At 23.9% G+C, this 21,152-nt stretch overlaps 1 protein-coding gene across 1 annotated transcript in view; it reads right to left on the bottom strand.

The window, feature by feature from the left end:
• The window catches only part of LOC6052346 (frequenin-1), a 170,415-nt gene that overhangs the window by 25,952 nt on the left and 123,311 nt on the right, over positions 1-21,152 (bottom strand). Inside the window, exons 3-4 of the mRNA XM_038266745.1 lie at positions 7,550-7,574; positions 7,380-7,428 (exon numbers count right to left, since the gene is read on the bottom strand). Coding sequence (XP_038122673.1) covers positions 7,380-7,428; positions 7,550-7,574 — 74 coding nt within the window. The remainder of the gene's footprint in view (positions 1-7,379; positions 7,429-7,549; positions 7,575-21,152) is intronic.

The raw sequence follows: 21,152 nt of genomic DNA on the forward strand, positions 1-21,152 counted from the left end.
TTGGCAACACTGTTTAGGTTACATGACTTTAAATAAAAAGCTAAATCTAAGTCAACGTGTACCTCATTTACTGTCAAAATCAAGGGGGGTAGGACAGTGAAATCTGTAATTATCGTCTAAATGTCAAACTCATTACACGATTGCCGTTAATTACCGCGCAAACTCTATTTTTAAACTTGAACCGAGGGGGAATAATTATCGCCCAACCACAATCTAAGGTTAGCCAAGGTAAGTAACTCAAGGTGGGAACGTCTAATTGATCAGATAATTACTTCCCGTCTTGGTTGCCTTGAGGCGTGTGGCCACGTTAAATCGTCCTTCCAGGAATCTTCCCGGCTGGCAGGTGCCGATGAGCTGATAAGCGGTGTGACCGGTTGAGCTCCGATGATAAATTGCCTTCCGGGAGATCCCTCCCAGGGAAAGGTGATTGATTTGGTGGACCCTCCGGAGCGCACGGACAAAGGTGATTTGTTATCGGAAGTGTGTTGACACTACAGATTTTTGTTCGGGGTTGTGACGGGCTTTGGCAGCGTTGACAAGGGGTTTGACAGCAAGGATTCGTCGGTTGAAACATAGATTTATTGAGAACAAAAAAAAAAAAATAAAAAAATATTAATTTTTTAAAAATACTTAAAATTCTTAAAATTCTTAAAATTCTTAAAATTCTTAAAATTCTTAAAATTCTTAAAATTCTTAAAATTCTTAAAATTCTTAAAATTCTTAAAATTCTTAAAATTCTTAAAATTCTTAAAATTCTTAAAATTCTTAAAATTCTTAAAATTCTTAAAATTCTTAAAATTCTTAAAATTCTTAAAATTCTTAAAATTCTTAAAATTCTTAAAATTCTTAAAATTCTTAAAATTCTTAAAATTCTTAAAATTCTTAAAATTCTTAAAATTCTTAAAATTCTTAAAATTCTTAAAATTCTTAAAATTCTTAAAATTCTTAAAATTCTTAAAATTCTTAAAATTCTTAAAATTCTTAAAATTCTTAAAATTCTTAAAATTCTTAAAATTCTTAAAATTCTTAAAATTCTTAAAATTCTTAAAATTCTTAAAATTCTTAAAATTCTTAAAATTCTTAAAATTCTTAAAATTCTTAAAATTCTTAAAATTCTTAAAATTCTTAAAATTCTTAAAATTCTTAAAATTCTTAAAATTCTTAAAATTCTTAAAATTCTTAAAATTCTTAAAATTCTTAAAATTCTTAAAATTCTTAAAATTCTTAAAATTCTTAAAATTCTTAAAATTCTTAAAATTCTTAAAATTCTTAAAATTCTTAAAATTCTTAAAATTCTTAAAATTCTTAAAATTCTTAAAATTCTTAAAATTCTTAAAATTCTTAAAATTCTTAAAATTCTTAAAATTCTTAAAATTCTTAAAATTCTTAAAATTCTTAAAATTCTTAAAATTCTTAAAATTCTTAAAATTCTTAAAATTCTTAAAATTCTTAAAATTCTTAAAATTCTTAAAATTCTTAAAATTCTTAAAATTCTTAAAATTCTTAAAATTCTTAAAATTCTTAAAATTCTTAAAATTCTTAAAATTCTTAAAATTCTTAAAATTCTTAAAATTCTTAAAATTCTTAAAATTCTTAAAATTCTTAAAATTCTTAAAATTCTTAAAATTCTTAAAATTCTTAAAATTCTTAAAATTCTTAAAATTCTTAAAATTCTTAAAATTCTTAAAATTCTTAAAATTCTTAAAATTCTTAAAATTCTTAAAATTCTTAAAATTCTTAAAATTCTTAAAATTCTTAAAATTCTTAAAATTCTTAAAATTCTTAAAATTCTTAAAATTCTTAAAATTCTTAAAATTCTTAAAATTCTTAAAATTCTTAAAATTCTTAAAATTCTTAAAATTCTTAAAATTCTTAAAATTCTTAAAATTCTTAAAATTCTTAAAATTCTTAAAATTCTTAAAATTCTTAAAATTCTTAAAATTCTTAAAATTCTTAAAATTCTTAAAATTCTTAAAATTCTTAAAATTCTTAAAATTCTTAAAATTCTTAAAATTCTTAAAATTCTTAAAATTCTTAAAATTCTTAAAATTCTTAAAATTCTTAAAATTCTTAAAATTCTTAAAATTCTTAAAATTCTTAAAATTCTTAAAATTCTTAAAATTCTTAAAATTCTTAAAATTCTTAAAATTCTTAAAATTCTTAAAATTCTTAAAATTCTTAAAATTCTTAAAATTCTTAAAATTCTTAAAATTCTTAAAATTCTTAAAATTCTTAAAATTCTTAAAATTCTTAAAATTCTTAAAATTCTTAAAATTCTTAAAATTCTTAAAATTCTTAAAATTCTTAAAATTCTTAAAATTCTTAAAATTCTTAAAATTCTTAAAATTCTTAAAATTCTTAAAATTCTTAAAATTCTTAAAATTCTTAAAATTCTTAAAATTCTTAAAATTCTTAAAATTCTTAAAATTCTTAAAATTCTTAAAATTCTTAAAATTCTTAAAATTCTTAAAATTCTTAAAATTCTTAAAATTCTTAAAATTCTTAAAATTCTTAAAATTCTTAAAATTCTTAAAATTCTTAAAATTCTTAAAATTCTTAAAATTCTTAAAATTCTTAAAATTCTTAAAATTCTTAAAATTCTTAAAATTCTTAAAATTCTTAAAATTCTTAAAATTCTTAAAATTCTTAAAATTCTTAAAATTCTTAAAATTCTTAAAATTCTTAAAATTCTTAAAATTCTTAAAATTCTTAAAATTCTTAAAATTCTTAAAATTCTTAAAATTCTTAAAATTCTTAAAATTCTTAAAATTCTTAAAATTCTTAAAATTCTTAAAATTCTTAAAATTCTTAAAATTCTTAAAATTCTTAAAATTCTTAAAATTCTTAAAATTCTTAAAATTCTTAAAATTCTTAAAATTCTTAAAATTCTTAAAATTCTTAAAATTCTTAAAATTCTTAAAATTCTTAAAATTCTTAAAATTCTTAAAATTCTTAAAATTCTTAAAATTCTTAAAATTCTTAAAATTCTTAAAATTCTTAAAATTCTTAAAATTCTTAAAATTCTTAAAATTCTTAAAATTCTTAAAATTCTTAAAATTCTTAAAATTCTTAAAATTCTTAAAATTCTTAAAATTCTTAAAATTCTTAAAATTCTTAAAATTCTTAAAATTCTTAAAATTCTTAAAATTCTTAAAATTCTTAAAATTCTTAAAATTCTTAAAATTCTTAAAATTCTTAAAATTCTTAAAATTCTTAAAATTCTTAAAATTCTTAAAATTCTTAAAATTCTTAAAATTCTTAAAATTCTTAAAATTCTTAAAATTCTTAAAATTCTTAAAATTCTTAAAATTCTTAAAATTCTTAAAATTCTTAAAATTCTTAAAATTCTTAAAATTCTTAAAATTCTTAAAATTCTTAAAATTCTTAAAATTCTTAAAATTCTTAAAATTCTTAAAATTCTTAAAATTCTTAAAATTCTTAAAATTCTTAAAATTCTTAAAATTCTTAAAATTCTTAAAATTCTTAAAATTCTTAAAATTCTTAAAATTCTTAAAATTCTTAAAATTCTTAAAATTCTTAAAATTCTTAAAATTCTTAAAATTCTTAAAATTCTTAAAATTCTTAAAATTCTTAAAATTCTTAAAATTCTTAAAATTCTTAAAATTCTTAAAATTCTTAAAATTCTTAAAATTCTTAAAATTCTTAAAATTCTTAAAATTCTTAAAATTCTTAAAATTCTTAAAATTCTTAAAATTCTTAAAATTCTTAAAATTCTTAAAATTCTTAAAATTCTTAAAATTCTTAAAATTCTTAAAATTCTTAAAATTCTTAAAATTCTTAAAATTCTTAAAATTCTTAAAATTCTTAAAATTCTTAAAATTCTTAAAATTCTTAAAATTCTTAAAATTCTTAAAATTCTTAAAATTCTTAAAATTCTTAAAATTCTTAAAATTCTTAAAATTCTTAAAATTCTTAAAATTCTTAAAATTCTTAAAATTCTTAAAATTCTTAAAATTCTTAAAATTCTTAAAATTCTTAAAATTCTTAAAATTCTTAAAATTCTTAAAATTCTTAAAATTCTTAAAATTCTTAAAATTCTTAAAATTCTTAAAATTCTTAAAATTCTTAAAATTCTTAAAATTCTTAAAATTCTTAAAATTCTTAAAATTCTTAAAATTCTTAAAATTCTTAAAATTCTTAAAATTCTTAAAATTCTTAAAATTCTTAAAATTCTTAAAATTCTTAAAATTCTTAAAATTCTTAAAATTCTTAAAATTCTTAAAATTCTTAAAATTCTTAAAATTCTTAAAATTCTTAAAATTCTTAAAATTCTTAAAATTCTTAAAATTCTTAAAATTCTTAAAATTCTTAAAATTCTTAAAATTCTTAAAATTCTTAAAATTCTTAAAATTCTTAAAATTCTTAAAATTCTTAAAATTCTTAAAATTCTTAAAATTCTTAAAATTCTTAAAATTCTTAAAATTCTTAAAATTCTTAAAATTCTTAAAATTCTTAAAATTCTTAAAATTCTTAAAATTCTTAAAATTCTTAAAATTCTTAAAATTCTTAAAATTCTTAAAATTCTTAAAATTCTTAAAATTCTTAAAATTCTTAAAATTCTTAAAATTCTTAAAATTCTTAAAATTCTTAAAATTCTTAAAATTCTTAAAATTCTTAAAATTCTTAAAATTCTTAAAATTCTTAAAATTCTTAAAATTCTTAAAATTCTTAAAATTCTTAAAATTCTTAAAATTCTTAAAATTCTTAAAATTCTTAAAATTCTTAAAATTCTTAAAATTCTTAAAATTCTTAAAATTCTTAAAATTCTTAAAATTCTTAAAATTCTTAAAATTCTTAAAATTCTTAAAATTCTTAAAATTCTTAAAATTCTTAAAATTCTTAAAATTCTTAAAATTCTTAAAATTCTTAAAATTCTTAAAATTCTTAAAATTCTTAAAATTCTTAAAATTCTTAAAATTCTTAAAATTCTTAAAATTCTTAAAATTCTTAAAATTCTTAAAATTCTTAAAATTCTTAAAATTCTTAAAATTCTTAAAATTCTTAAAATTCTTAAAATTCTTAAAATTCTTAAAATTCTTAAAATTCTTAAAATTCTTAAAATTCTTAAAATTCTTAAAATTCTTAAAATTCTTAAAATTCTTAAAATTCTTAAAATTCTTAAAATTCTTAAAATTCTTAAAATTCTTAAAATTCTTAAAATTCTTAAAATTCTTAAAATTCTTAAAATTCTTAAAATTCTTAAAATTCTTAAAATTCTTAAAATTCTTAAAATTCTTAAAATTCTTAAAATTCTTAAAATTCTTAAAATTCTTAAAATTCTTAAAATTCTTAAAATTCTTAAAATTCTTAAAATTCTTAAAATTCTTAAAATTCTTAAAATTCTTAAAATTCTTAAAATTCTTAAAATTCTTAAAATTCTTAAAATTCTTAAAATTCTTAAAATTCTTAAAATTCTTAAAATTCTTAAAATTCTTAAAATTCTTAAAATTCTTAAAATTCTTAAAATTCTTAAAATTCTTAAAATTCTTAAAATTCTTAAAATTCTTAAAATTCTTAAAATTCTTAAAATTCTTAAAATTCTTAAAATTCTTAAAATTCTTAAAATTCTTAAAATTCTTAAAATTCTTAAAATTCTTAAAATTCTTAAAATTCTTAAAATTCTTAAAATTCTTAAAATTCTTAAAATTCTTAAAATTCTTAAAATTCTTAAAATTCTTAAAATTCTTAAAATTCTTAAAATTCTTAAAATTCTTAAAATTCTTAAAATTCTTAAAATTCTTAAAATTCTTAAAATTCTTAAAATTCTTAAAATTCTTAAAATTCTTAAAATTCTTAAAATTCTTAAAATTCTTAAAATTCTTAAAATTCTTAAAATTCTTAAAATTCTTAAAATTCTTAAAATTCTTAAAATTCTTAAAATTCTTAAAATTCTTAAAATTCTTAAAATTCTTAAAATTCTTAAAATTCTTAAAATTCTTAAAATTCTTAAAATTCTTAAAATTCTTAAAATTCTTAAAATTCTTAAAATTCTTAAAATTCTTAAAATTCTTAAAATTCTTAAAATTCTTAAAATTCTTAAAATTCTTAAAATTCTTAAAATTCTTAAAATTCTTAAAATTCTTAAAATTCTTAAAATTCTTAAAATTCTTAAAATTCTTAAAATTCTTAAAATTCTTAAAATTCTTAAAATTCTTAAAATTCTAAAAATTCTTAAAATTCTTAAAATTCTTAAAATTCTTAATATTCTTAAAATTCTTAAAATTCTTAAAATTCTTAAAATTCTTAAAATTCTTAAAATTCTTAAAATTCTTAAAATTCTTAAAATTCTTAAAATTCTTAAAATTCTTAAAATTCTTAAAATTCTTAAAATTCTTAAAATTCTTAAAATTCTTAAAATTCTTAAAATTCTTAAAATTCTTAAAATTCTTAAAATTCTTAAAATTCTTAAAATTCTTAAAATTCTTAAAATTCTTAAAATTCTTAAAATTCTTAAAATTCTTAAAATTCTTAAAATTCTTAAAATTCTTAAAATTCTTAAAATTCTTAAAATTCTTAAAATTCTTAAAATTCTTAAAATTCTTAAAATTCTTAAAATTCTTAAAATTCTTAAAATTCTTAAAATTCTTAAAATTCTTAAAATTCTTAAAATTCTTAAAATTCTTAAAATTCTTAAAATTCTTAAAATTCTTAAAATTCTTAAAATTCTTAAAATTCTTAAAATTCTTAAAATTCTTAAAATTCTTAAAATTCTTAAAATTCTTAAAATTCTTAAAATTCTTAAAATTCTTAAAATTCTTAAAATTCTTAAAATTCTTAAAATTCTTAAAATTCTTAAAATTCTTAAAATTCTTAAAATTCTTAAAATTCTTAAAATTCTTAAAATTCTTAAAATTCTTAAAATTCTTAAAATTCTTAAAATTCTTAAAATTCTTAAAATTCTTAAAATTCTTAAAATTCTTAAAATTCTTAAAATTCTTAAAATTCTTAAAATTCTTAAAATTCTTAAAATTCTTAAAATTCTTAAAATTCTTAAAATTCTTAAAATTCTTAAAATTCTTAAAATTCTTAAAATTCTTAAAATTCTTAAAATTCTTAAAATTCTTAAAATTCTTAAAATTCTTAAAATTCTTAAAATTCTTAAAATTCTTAAAATTCTTAAAATTCTTAAAATTCTTAAAATTCTTAATTTTTTTTTTTGAAATTCTCAAGAATTTTGAAATTCTTAAAATTCTTATTTTGATTTTTCGTTGACACTTTTTCCAGTGAAATTTCTGTAGAACAAAAGTTTTTGTCAAGAAGTGACCGCGTCAAGATCGTTTCGAAAGGGGTGGGACTAATCCAAGCAGACTGGGTCGCTGTCAGAAATAGATTGTTTTGGGCAAAATTAATCCGCTTACCTGCTCTGTCAGCAGCCCGTTGGGACAGTCTTTCAGGAACCCTTTGTGCCTGCCAAGTTGGTGGGTTCAAACCAGCAAGAATAAGATGAAAGTAAAAAGGTGGGAAATTAATCAATTTCGATGTCGGCGTCGCATGACTGAACGCGCCGCCCGGAAACGCTCCTACTTACCATTGTCGAATTTCCTTTTCTGTGACTGAAACGAGAGAGAGAGAGAGGAAACAAAACAAAAAAGTTAGTAATGGTCGCTTCAGGAAGTGAATCGCGAATAAGTTCGAAATTGTTTCCCGAACTGTCAATATACTGGCGCGCTCGGAGAGTGAATTAAATCGCTGACGTAACCATCAAAGCAGGCGTCCGCGGACCTGCGGTCCGCTGGGATCACTCTTTCTAATCAACTTCCGGGACCACGACAGGGAAAATGTTTCGCGATCATCCGGTTGCGAGGGGACGTCCAGAAATGACGTTACGAAATAAAAAAAAGTTGGTTTGACAGCTGTCAAAGTGACATTTAGTCGCGAAAAAAAAGAATTCGTTACGTAATTTCTGAATGCGCCCAAAACGCGCAGCAATCTCCGATTGCAAATATTTTTCGAGGTTAGGAAGAGCAAACCAATATTGCAGCATCCCCGCACGAGTCAATCAAAGTAAGCTTTGACAGGAGGTAGGGGGCGAGGGGTGCGTTATGTGGTACACGGTTCGTTTAGTGCTCCAAAGCCAAAGCAAAAAAAAGATGGCGAACGCAAATTGGATGGTTCTCGTTGAATTGGAAAATGGACCCACGCCAAATGGATTTGTGATGTCAATTTTTGGGGGTTGCGGGTTGTTGGATTTTCCAATAGATTACATTAGCGATGGATTAGTTTTTCCAAAAATTGCGGTTTTGATGACATTACGTCGCGGTTGACAATGGGATCCATGGCCTGCTAGGTTAGGTTATCAACGCAACACAAACAACAACAACAATACACAATCCGGATTTGCATTCCCCCCCCCTGCATGACAATCCGGAAAAGTACTCTGTTGAATGGTGCCATACTTTATTCAAATTGGCAAAGCTTAAGGGAGCACACCCCGACAAACCCTGTTGCCAGCAACTTTTCCGTGCTGCCAGCAGCTGCTGTCGTCCAGAGGGGAGGCAAGTCGTAATAACTGAGTAAACAGAAAGTGTAAACATACTGTAAACACCATAAATAAAAGCCATTCCCGGTGGGATTTGTTTAGCGTGTGCACACGCTAAATCGCAACAGTTTGACAGCTGTTGCTGGAGCGAAAACGAAAAAGCGGTTTTAATTGTTTGGCCAGCTTCGAGCAATCATAAATTTTCCAAAAAACTGGCAAATAAACGGAACCATTTATCAAAGCGCGGACACTAGATTAACTGTTTCTGGCAGCAGTGCTGCCAGCGGGCGAATTTATTATTTATCTAATGAATACCGGCCTTTAAAGGCGAGAGCTTTCAGAAAGCAGCTCTAAATTATTCAACGAATGCCGCAAGACGCATTTGCGTGTACCATTCTTGGAGAGAGAGAGAGGGGCCTTTTGTGTGCGAAAATGGATCACAAGTTTAAGTTTGTTTCCAAAGAAGGAGAGTGGGGTCCGCAAACGCATGAATATTTAATTGCTTTTCACTAAACTTAAATGGATTTCGTGGAAGAAAGCTCCATCGGCAAATCATTTTTGCAGCTGTCAAAGTACCATCAGCATGCCCAGCTGGTCAAGAAAGTTAAGAGGCAGTATTTGTAGATTTTGCTCGGTTTGTTCTAGAGGTCGTATCGAGGTGCTCCGATTTGGATGAAACTTTCAGGGTTTGTTTGTCTATACATGAGATGAACTCATGCCAAATATGAGCCCTCTACGACAAAGGGAAGTGGGGTAAAACGGGCATTGAAGTTTGAGGTCCAAAAAACATGAAAAATCTTAAAATTGCTCGCATTTCCGTAAAACTTCATCAATTCCAACTCTCTTAGATGCATTCGAATGGTCTTTTGAAGCCCTTTAAAATGTGCTATAGACATCCAGGATTGGTTTGACTTTTTCTCATAGCTTTTGCAAATTACTGTTAAAAATGGATTTTTTTAAAACCTTAAAAATGGATTTTTTTAAAACCTTAATAACTTTTTGCAACAGCCTCAAACACCCATACTCCCATAGGTCAAAAGTTAGGGAATTTCATGGACTATAAGCCTACGGTATTAACTTTTTGGCCAATCGCAGTTTTTCTCATAGTTTTACGATTTTTCTATAACAAACATTTTACAACGTTAGTTTTTGTCCTGTAGGCCGTCATAGCGGCACTTTTTGGTCTCAATTTTGTCATATTCGGAATCCTCGGACAATTTCACGTAAGTTTGAAGTATTGAAATTGTTAATTTGATTGGAAAAAATGCCATTTAGAATGAATTAAAATATTTTTTAACATTTTGTCGGATTAGGGGTAAAACAAGTTTTCGCCTACTTGATACAGCATTTGACGTATTGAACACAGGGTATGAAAAATCTAACTTTTTTTTCATAAATGTTTTATTTAATTTTTTTCTTATTCAAATTCATAACTCCAACATCTCAATCTAATGTAAAATTTCCTGAGGATTCCGAATATGACAAAATTGAGACCAAAAAGTGCCGCTATGACGGCCTACAGGACAAAAACTAACGTTGTAAAATGTTTGTTATAGAAAAATCGTAAAACTATGAGAAAAACTGCGATTGGCCAAAAAGTTAATACCGTAGGCTTATAGTCCATGAAATTCCCTAACTTTTGACCTATGGGAGTATGGGTGTTTGAGGCTGTTGCAAAAGTTATTAAGGTTTTAAAAATCCATTTTTAACAGTAATTTGCAAAAGCTATGAGAAAAGTCAAACCAATCCTGGATGTCTATAGCACATTTTAAAGGGCTTCAAAGACCATTCGAATGCATCTAAGAGTTGGAATTGATGAAGTTTTACGGAAATGCGAGCAATTTTAAGATTTTTCATGTTTTTTGGACCTCAAACTTCAATGCCCGTTTTACCCCACTTCCCTTTGTCGTAGAGGGCTCATATTTGGCATGAGTTCATCTCATGTATAGACAAACAAACCCTGAAAGTTTCATCCAAATCGGAGCACCTCGATACGACCTGTTTCACATCGGTGAAAAACTCGCTCTTAAGGAGTTTTAAAAATTACGTCATTTATGGATTGTCCACATGTAGAACAACCCACTGAGAATTTTGGCTCGAGCCTCGACTCGATTCAGGCTCGATCTTGAGCCAGATCGACTCGAGGCTCGAGCCAAAACTCTCAGTGGGAATATTGTGCAGCTTTCTGCAAAGTACTCAATTTTGAGTAGTCATGAGCTGTGGGGGATGAACTGAAAATTTGTTTATCGATTCCATGAGTCCAAATTTCACTTTTTGGTGTAAATTGAGATAATATTACATCAATAGATTTTGTGTCCGAAAAAATGTGAAAACTTACATTTTATATGTGTAATTTTACATATAATTCACAAAACTGAAGGTAAATTTAGGTCATATTCAACCATCAATTTTTTTCTACCTTTCAAATGGTTTTTTTTAAATAGTCTCATTTTTCAATAATAATCTAAATCCTTGGATTTTTTTTTGAGTAACATCACAATATTTTCTCATTTCTTCGTAATTTTCTTATGGTTTTACGCCAATGCTTTGTAATCAATTAAACCAGGAAAGGTAGTAAAAAAAGAATAGGTTGACCTTGTTTCAAAGTCCTTCTTCAAGCTTATTACTTGAAAAAAAAAGCAAACAAAAAAGTGTTTTTACAATTAAAAAATAAATATGTTCAAAAGAGTATATTGATGAGAATTTAGAAAGTTCCTCGAAAAAGAATGAAATTTTTTTTACATTTTTTCAAATTTAATTTTTGTAATTTTTGTAATTTTTGTAATTTTTGTAATTTTTGTAATTTTTGTAATTTTTGTAATTTTTGTAATTTTTGTAATTTTTGTAATTTTTGTAATTTTTGTAATTTTTGTAATTTTTGTAATTTTTGTAATTTTTGTAATTTTTGTAATTTTTGTAATTTTTGTAATTTTTGTAATTTTGTAATTTTGTAATTTTTGTAATTTTTTAATTTTGTAATTTTGTAATTTTGTAATTTTGTAATTTTGTAATTTTTGTATTTTTGTATTTTTGTAATTTTTGTAATTTTGTAATTTTTGTAATTTTGTAATTTTGTAATTTTGTAATTTTTGTAATTTTGTAATTTTGTAATTTTGTAATTTTGTAATTTTGTAATTTTGTAATTTTGTAATTTTTGTAATTTTTGTAATTTTGTAATTTTGTAATTTTGTAATTTTGTAATTTTGTAATTTTTGTAATTTTGTAATTTTTGTAATTTTGTAATTTTGTAATTTTGTAATTTTGTAATTTTGTAATTTTTGTAATTTTGTAATTTTTGTAATTTTGTAATTTTGTAATTTTTGTAATTTTGTAATTTTGTAATTTTTGTAATTTTGTAATTTTGTAATTTTGTAATTTTGTAATTTTGTAATTTTGTAATTTTGTAATTTTGTAATTTTGTAATTTTGTAATTTTTGTAATTTTGTAATTTTTGTAATTTTTGTAATTTTGTAATTTTGTAATTTTTGTAATTTTTGTAATTTTTGTAATTTTGTAATTTTTGTAATTTTGTAATTTTGTAATTTTTGTATTTTTAATTTTTGTAATTTTGTAATTTTGTAATTTTGTAATTTTGTAATTTTTGTAATTTTGTAATTTTTGTAATTTTGTAATTTTGTAATTTTGTAATTTTGTAATTTTGTAATTTTTGTAATTTTGTAATTTTGTAATTTTGTAATTTTATAATTTTTGTGATTTTGTAATTTTGTAATTTTGTAATTTTGTAATTTTGTAATTTTGTAATTTTGTAGTTTTGTAATTTTGTAATTTTTGTAATTTTGTATTTTGTATTTTTGTAATTTTGTAATTTTGTAATTTTTGTAATTTTGTAATTTTGTAATTTTGTAATTTTGTAATTTTGTAATTTTGTAATTTTTGTAATTTTGTATTTTTGTAATTTTGTAATTTTGTATTTTTGTATTTTTTGTAATTTTGTAATTTTGTAATTTTTGTAATTTTGTAATTTTGTAATTTTTGTAATTTTGTAATTTTGTAATTTTGTAATTTTTGTAATTTTGTAATTTTGTAATTTTGTAATTTTGTAATTTTGTAATTTTGTAATTTTGTAATTTTTGTAATTTTGTAATTTTTGTAATTTTGTAATTTTTGTAATTTTGTAATTTTGTAATTTTTGTAATTTTGTAATTTTGTAATTTTTGTAATTTTGTAATTTTGTAATTTTGTAATTTTGTAATTTTGTAATTTTTGTAATTTTGTAATTTTTGTAATTTTGTAATTTTGTAATTTTGTAATTTTGTAATTTTGTAATTTTGTAATTTTGTAATTTTGTAATTTTTGTAATTTTGTAATTTTTGTATTTTTTTAATTTTTGTAATTTTGTAATTTTGTAATTTTGTAATTTTGTAATTTTGTAATTTTTGTAATTTTGTAATTTTGTAATTTTTGTAATTTTGTAATTTTTGTAATTTTGTAATTTTGTAATTTTTGTAATTTTGTAATTTTTGTAATTTTGTAATTTTGTAATTTTGTAATTTTTGTAATTTTGTAATTTTTGTAATTTTTGTAATTTTGTAATTTTGTAATTTTTGTAATTTTGTAATTTTGTAATTTTGTAATTTTTGTAATTTTGTAATTTTGTAATTTTTGTAATTTTTGTAATTTTGTAATTTTGTAATTTTGTAATTTTTGTAATTTTTGTAATTTTGTAATTTTGTAATTTTGTAATTTTTGTAATTTTGTAATTTTTAATTTTTGTAATTTTGTAATTTTGTAATTTTTGTAATTTTTTAATTTTTGTATTTTTTAATTTTTTAATTTTGTAATTTTGTAATTTTTGTAATTTTTGTTATTTTGTAATTTTTGTAATTTTGTAATTTTGTAATTTTGTAATTTTTGTAATTTTTGTAATTTTTGTGTAATTTTGTAATTCTTGTAATTTTGTAATTTTGTAATTTTGTAATTTTGTAATTTTTGTAATTTTGTAATTTTTGTAATTTTGTAATTTTGTAATTTTTGTAATTTTTGTAATTTTGTAATTTTGTAATTTTTGTAATTTTGTAATTTTGTAATTTTGTAATTTTGTAATTTTTGTAATTTTGTCATTTTGTAATTTTTGTAATTTTTGTAATTTTTGTTTTTTGTAATTTTTGTAATTTTTGTAATTTTTGTAATTTTGTAATTTTTGTAATTTTGTAATTTTGTAATTTTTGTAATTTTTGTAATTTTGTAATTTTGTAATTTTTGTAATTTTGTAATTTTTGTAATTTTGTAATTTTGTAATTTTGTAATTTTGTAATTTTGTAATTTTGTAATTTTGTAATTTTTGTAATTTTGTAATTTTGTAATTTTGTAATTTTTGTAATTTTTGTAATTTTTGTAATTTTTGTAATTTTTGTAATTTTTGTAATTTTTGTAATTTTTGTAATTTTTGTAATTTTTGTAATTTTTGTAATTTTTGTAATTTTTGTAATTTTAATAATTTTTGTAATTTATGTAATTTTTGTATTTTTTTTAATTTTTGTAATTTTTGTAATGTTTGGGCTTGTGTTTTTTTTTTTGCTTTTTCAAACTTTATTTCAGAAAATAGATTTTATTTTTATCACAATTTAAGTCGTTATGACAAATTAGAAAATCCTCCATAGTTTTTTTTTATAAAGATAACATTTTTATAAATTTGATAAAAGTAAATCTTCTTGAGGTATTTTTTCTAAAAATTTACAAAAAGGGCTTATAAATTTTTTAACCTTTGTGGAAAGTTCAACGTGATTTGATGGGTTTTTTTAAATTAGAAACAGAAGGACTGATCAACAAAAACCAAAAGAGAAAATTGCAGTTTATTTTGTGATCTATTGTGAAAATTATAAAATTAATCATTCTAGAGTTATCGCCATTCGCAAGGCATTTTTTAAGAAGTTCTATTGGTTGGTTTAAAGCCATGGTAAACAAATGTTATTAAACATAATTTAATTATTTAGAAAAAATAAAAAAATCCTCAGAATCCCCATTTTTGAACATAGATGGACATAATCTTTTAAATTTTAATAGAAATAATTTCTTGATTTGAAAAGGATATTTTTTTTAAAGATATGTAAAATAGTGTCTATTTTTGAGAAAATATTAAAGTGTTTTTAAAAACAACGCTCTTGATTAAAATTTCATAAAAGGGTTTTTGATGACAAATTCAATTTAACATGTCTACATAAATTATTGAAAAAAGTAAAAAAAAGATAATATCAAAAAAATATATATCTAAATAAAAATGCCTTTTAAATTCAACTTGTTTAACTTTACGGAATGAACTTTTTTTCATGAGCGTCCGGAAAAAGTGATCAAAACTGAGCAAATTTCTCGCCGAAGCTGTCAACGTTACACGCTCAACGAAAGTTAAGTAATTAAAAATTATTTCAAGACTTTCCCTGCAATTCCCTTTGAGGCACAGACCAAGCAAACAAGTGGCTTCCCGGATTGCACAACTTCCGTTTCCAACTTTTCCGACTGCATCAATTATTTTTAGTACCACTCCTAACCTGTCGTTACTGCCTTGAAAAGTGTGAAATTCCCACCAAGGCGAGGCGCTCAAAGCAATCCATGACTAACTTTTCCCACCAGGGGAAAAAAAGCAACCTTGGAGTAACATTTCAAAAAGGCTTACTTCAAAGAACCTCGCCGAAAGTAGACTCTGAGCGTCCCTTTCAAATTGTTGTTTACATTCACCGCGCGTCAACCACGGGACGGCAAAGTTTGCAAATCCACCTGGGGGACGGAACTAAGGGGAGGGGGGGGTCCTACCCCTTCCCTCCTCTGCTCGATTAGGAAGCGATTTGCGAGAAAGTGATGTATTAAAAACATGGTCGGCGGCGCGGCGAAGGTGGGATTAAAAAGTTACACTTACTGCTGCTGCTTGCAGCGCAAGGTGGTGCAATAAAGGTGGGATTAAGGGGGAGCTGCCAAAGTTGTTCGCACCTTTTTTGCGCCACCTTGGATGTTGCGCAAACTGCAGTTAATCAAACTTACCCACACAGTAATAATAAAAAAGCAACTTTAAGAGCCCTACAACGTTATCAAGGTTAAGATGGTGGCCAACGCCACCAAAGCAAGAAGCTATTGCTTTGACAGATCATGAAAAATTCATGACTGTCAAGTACACCACAGCGCAGCGGTGGCGTCGTCTACCCGAAATATAAAAAAAACATAAAAAAAGATCACGAAGCGATGCTTTTGCCAACTAAAACAAGAGCCAAGTGCTTGCGCACGTACACGTGTGTGTGTGTGTGTGTGTGTGTGTATGTGACCGCAAGTCAAGGAGCACTAGACTGGAAATGTATGAACAGGAAGACACTCAAGGAAAAGGTTTTCTTCTTTTTTCGTTTTGTTTTTTTTTTGTTAGGAGTAATGTGTCCCCATTTATTTAACGGCATCTCCCTCCCACCGCTCCAGGGCATGTTATATTAATTTAATTTTGCTGGGATGCTCGTTTTTATGCAAATTTGGGTTCGCCCAGATTCCAGGTGTCATATCATGCACGAGCGAGCGAGCGACCCCTCTGGAACATGCACTCGGTTATTGTCAACTTAAGTGGGAAGGGAGAATGTTTAGGGAACTTTAAATTTAGTGCAAAATAAAAATCTCGGAAGGTGGCATAACTTGCTTAGTTTGAGTGTGTAAATTTAGCTCAGTGTGTCTTGTTTTGTTCAGCGCTGTCAGTTGATCAAAACAATGCAAAAGAGCACGCAGATCCGAAATCACTTAGATTTTGTGGAAACTGAATTGTTGTTTTGTTGTTTATTTTACGTGGCTTCAACCTATACATGGTCATTCGTCAACAATGACACCTGCATTGTTTATGTTTTCGTTTTACTGTCACTGTTTTGATTGACACTGATTCAAACACCGTTTAACTTGCAATGCTGGTTCAATATCAATGTAAGCTTCAGTAAAAGTTGGTCTAAGCCCAGTGAAAAAACATTGACCGGTGGTTTCGCGATGTAAACAAAGAGCTGTCAAAATTTGGGCGGAGTTGTTATTACTTATTTTTTGATTGGGTTGTTTTTCACTGAGAATACTGATAAAAATCACCCAAATATGGTGCAACTCACTCACTCACTCAGATATGAATGAATTAAAAACCTTTTAAAACTCATTTCTATGCCGACTAAGTTTTGTGAATTCTGAGTGAATATAACTCTGAAATAAGTTAAATAAAATTAGCGTGTAGAAAGTCTTATCCAGCATAAAATGTGACATTTAGCTCAAACATTGTTTGTAATCCCGTAGCAACTTTTCAAAATGGCATAATCTTGAATGTCCTTGAATCCCACCTGCTCTGAGCTATTCTCAACGAAATCGGATTTTTTGTTTAATTTTTATTTTATTTATTTTTTTAATCCGGCTGAAACTATTTTGGTGCCTTCGGTATGCCCAAAGAAGCCATTTTGCATCATTAGTTTGTCCATGAAATTTTCCATACAAATTTGGCAGCTGTCCATACAAAAATTATATATGAAAATTCAAAAATCTGTATCTTTTGAAGGAATTTTGTGTTTGTTTTGGTGTCTTGGGCAAAGTTGTAGGTATGAATAAGGACTACACTGAAAAAAAATTACACACTGCGAAATTTTTTTGTATGATTTTTATTTTCACTTTTTGTCATTAAAACTTGATTTGAAAAAATGCACTATTTCTATTTTTTTAAATTTTCTGATATGCCATCAAATGCCAACTTTTCAGAAATTTTAAGAATATGCAAAAAAAAAATTGACCAAGTTATGAATTTATAAAAATACAAAAATACAAAAATACAAAAATACAAAAATACAAAAATACAAAAATACAAAAATACAAAAATACAAAAATACAAAAATACAAAAATACAAAAATACAAAAATACAAAAATACAAAAATACAAAAATACAAAAATACAAAATACAAATACAAAAATAAAAAAATACAAAATACAAAATACAAAATACAAAATACAAATACAAAAATGACACAAATACAAAAATACAAAATACAAAAATACAAAATACAAAATACAAAATACAAAAATAAAAAAATACAAAATACAAAATACAAAATACAAAAAATACAAAATACAAAATACAAAAATACAAAATACAAAATACAAAAATAAAAAATACAAAAATACAAATACAAAATGAAAATACAAAAAATACAAAATACAAAAAATACAAAAATACAAAATACAAAATACAAAAATACAAAAATAAAATACAAAATACAAAATACAAAAATACAAAATACAAAATACAAAAAATACAAAAATAAATACAAAAATACAAAAATACAAAAATACAAATGACAAAATACAAAAATACAAAATACAAAAATACAAATATACAAATACAAAAATACAAAAATACAAAAATACAAAAATACAAAATACAAAATACAAAATACAAACAAATACAAAATACAAAATACAAATACAAAAATAAAAATACAAAAATACAAAATGAAATACAAAATACAAAATACATACAAAAATACAAAATACAAATACAAAATACAAAAATACAAAAATAAAAAATGTAAAATACAAAAAATATGAAATACAAAATACAAATACAAAAAAAAAAAATACAAAAATACAAAATACAAAATACAAAAATACAAAAATACAAAAATAAAAATAAAAAATACAAAAATACAAAATACAAGTACAAAAATAAAAAATACAAGTACAAAAATGAAATACAAAAATACAAAAATACAAAAATACAAAATACAAAAATACAAAATACAAAAATACAAAAAAAATGAAAATACAAAATACAAAAAACAAAATACAAAAATACAAAATACAAAAATACAAAAATACAAATACAAATACAAAAATAAAAATACAAAATAAAAACTACAAAAATACAAAATACAAAATACAAACAAAATACAAAATACAAAATACAAAAATACAAAAATACAAAAATACAAATACAAAAAATAAATACATACAAAAAATACAAAATACAATACAAAATACAAAATACAAAATACAAAATACAAAAATACAAACAAAAATACAAATACAAAATACAATACAAAATACAAAATACAAAATGCAAAACAAAAATACAAAGTACAAAAATACAAAAATACAAAATACAAAATACAAAAATAAAATACAAAAATACAAAATACAAAAATACAAAAATACAAAAATACAAAAATACAAAAATACAAAAATACAAAAATACAAAATACAAAAATACAAAAATACAAAAATACAAAATACAAAAATACAAAAATACAAAATACAAAATACAAAAATACAAAAATACAAAAATACAAAAATACAAAAATACAAAAATACAAAAATACAAAAATACAAAAATACAAAAATACAAAAATACAAAAATACAAAAATACAAAAATACAAAAATACAAAAATACAAAAATACAATCTGTATCTTTGGAAGGAATTTTCTGATCGGCTCGGTGTCTTCAGCAAAGTTGTAGGTTTTGATGACTTTTCTGAAAAATAGCTTTGAAAATATTATTTTGAATAAAAATTTCGATTTCATAAATTCATATTTTTTAATGTTTCCCCCTAGATTTTTTTTTAATTGTGGAATCAAGACTAACATTTCATAAAGTTCAAAACTTCAATAATAAGCGATTTTTAAATGTTAGAGTTGCAAACCCAAATCGAATTGCACAGTAAAGTAAAAGTAAATTTTAACAAAAGCAACATTAGCAATAGAAAATATATTTTTTTATTTAAATTTTGATTAAAGTTTTGTTCAAACAGCTTGAGCATTTTAAGGGAAGAAAGTGCAACCTAATACCATAATTACACGCCTTACACAACACTCACCCACGTACCAATCCCCGGAAATGACAGAGTTGCATAATGATTGCCAATATTGAGCCGGAAAACAACCATCATTCCTGGGCTTAATGGCAGAATAGTCTCCCCTTCCTTCCTTCACAACCACTTTCCCCATCTGTCTTTTTCCTCCTACAAGAAACCACAAACCTGTGCCCCTCAATTGCTAAAGACACTTGTCCACAGACAAATGGAACGTGCCAAGCTTGAAATGTTTAAGTTTTACCCAATTTGTTGTCGTTTTTCGTAAGCGTGCAGCGCTGTCAGTTTATTTCAACAGCAATTTTTCGAAAGGGCGTAACTTTCGATTGGAACAAAATTTTAATTCTCAAGCTGGTATTACTCTACGGGAAGCCTTGATTGCAATTTTGCCATTCCACCTGTTTTGACATACACTGTGTTTTGGCAAGTTTGTTTTGAAATGACTGTTAAATTTTTAAATTAAAGTTTCATCGCCACTTGTCCGTGGTACAATCCTACCTTCTTGAAATTGTCAAGAGCCGCACTCCAACACGAGACAACAAACTCCTGTGGTTTTGCGCCAGCACTGTTTGTGACAGTGCGGAAAACGGTGGAGGGATTTATGGAAGAGCCCTCCTGTTCACAGATCTGTGTGTGTGTGGTGACAAAATGTCGTTGTTCGTTTTATCTCTTGTCTTGAGGTGAACCCCTCTAGGTTAGGTTGGTTATCCTAACCTAGGTCCTGGTCAGAACCATCACCAACCAACAAGCCAGAAAGGTGGGTGTCGTGTCCTCTTTAAGCGAGAAGAGAGTGTGCAAGGGGAAAGTGCTTTCGTTACGGTCATAAATTTGAAACGAGCTCATCTTTCTTCCGGCTTTGACGTCTTAAAGGCGAACTCGAGGGGAAGAGGAGGGGCGGAAAGGCATCATCAACAGAAGGTGTGATGAATTTATTTAATTTGCGATTAAAATTATGGTACGGGAAAGGGGCAAAAAGTTGCACAATCTGTGTGTTTCACCCCCCTGGTAGGAATTTATCGCACCATCTAGTGGCGGAAACCGCAACGATAGCTGTCAGAGCAAGCCATCTAAGCAATCGTCTCACGTGTGTCAATCTGGGTAGGTCATGAAACGTGGCTGTAAATTGTGCAGGAGATAAACATTGCGGGACAAGCTTAACTGTTCAACTGTTTGGTCTTCATCAAGGTGGTATTCCACTGCGGGAAGCTTTGTTTACAAAATTATCAACATGTCACTCACTTTTGACAGTTTCCGTAATTGTAAAAAAAAAAGTCTAGTGCAAGCTTTGCTAACAAACTTTCCCACAGTGGAATACCTTCTTCAATGAAACTTTTTCAAAAAGCTTTCTAGTCAGAAATTTACCAACACATTCAAAGTTTGTTTACATGGCAGCTGGACGTTTGTTTGCATCAGATTTCCTATCTCTTTCTAGCAAAAGTTATTTGTCAGGTAACTTCTAGCTTTTTTTGTCTGACCGCCCGAATTGAAATTCAATCTGAAACCAATCAAAAACTAAATCTGTCAATCTCAATCTCAAAATTACCAGAAATTAATATAAACATTAGTACTATTCCTCAAACGTGTATTTTGACAGTAGCCGTCTGATAGCAGTGTTGCCAGTTTTCTTTTTTTAAAGATTATTTTCCCACACTTTCATCTAAATTTACTCAGCGATAAAAATCTATAAATTAAAAAAAAAACTACAAAAATTACAAAAATTACAAAAATTACAAAAATTACAAAAATTACAAAAATTACAAAAATTACAAAAATTACAAAAATTACAAAAATTACAAAATTACAAAAATTACAAAAATTACAAAATTACAAAATTACAAAAAT

This window comes from Culex quinquefasciatus, chromosome 1 (assembly GCF_015732765.1).
Source record: "Culex quinquefasciatus strain JHB chromosome 1, VPISU_Cqui_1.0_pri_paternal, whole genome shotgun sequence".
Lineage (NCBI taxonomy): Eukaryota > Metazoa > Arthropoda > Insecta > Diptera > Culicidae > Culex > Culex quinquefasciatus.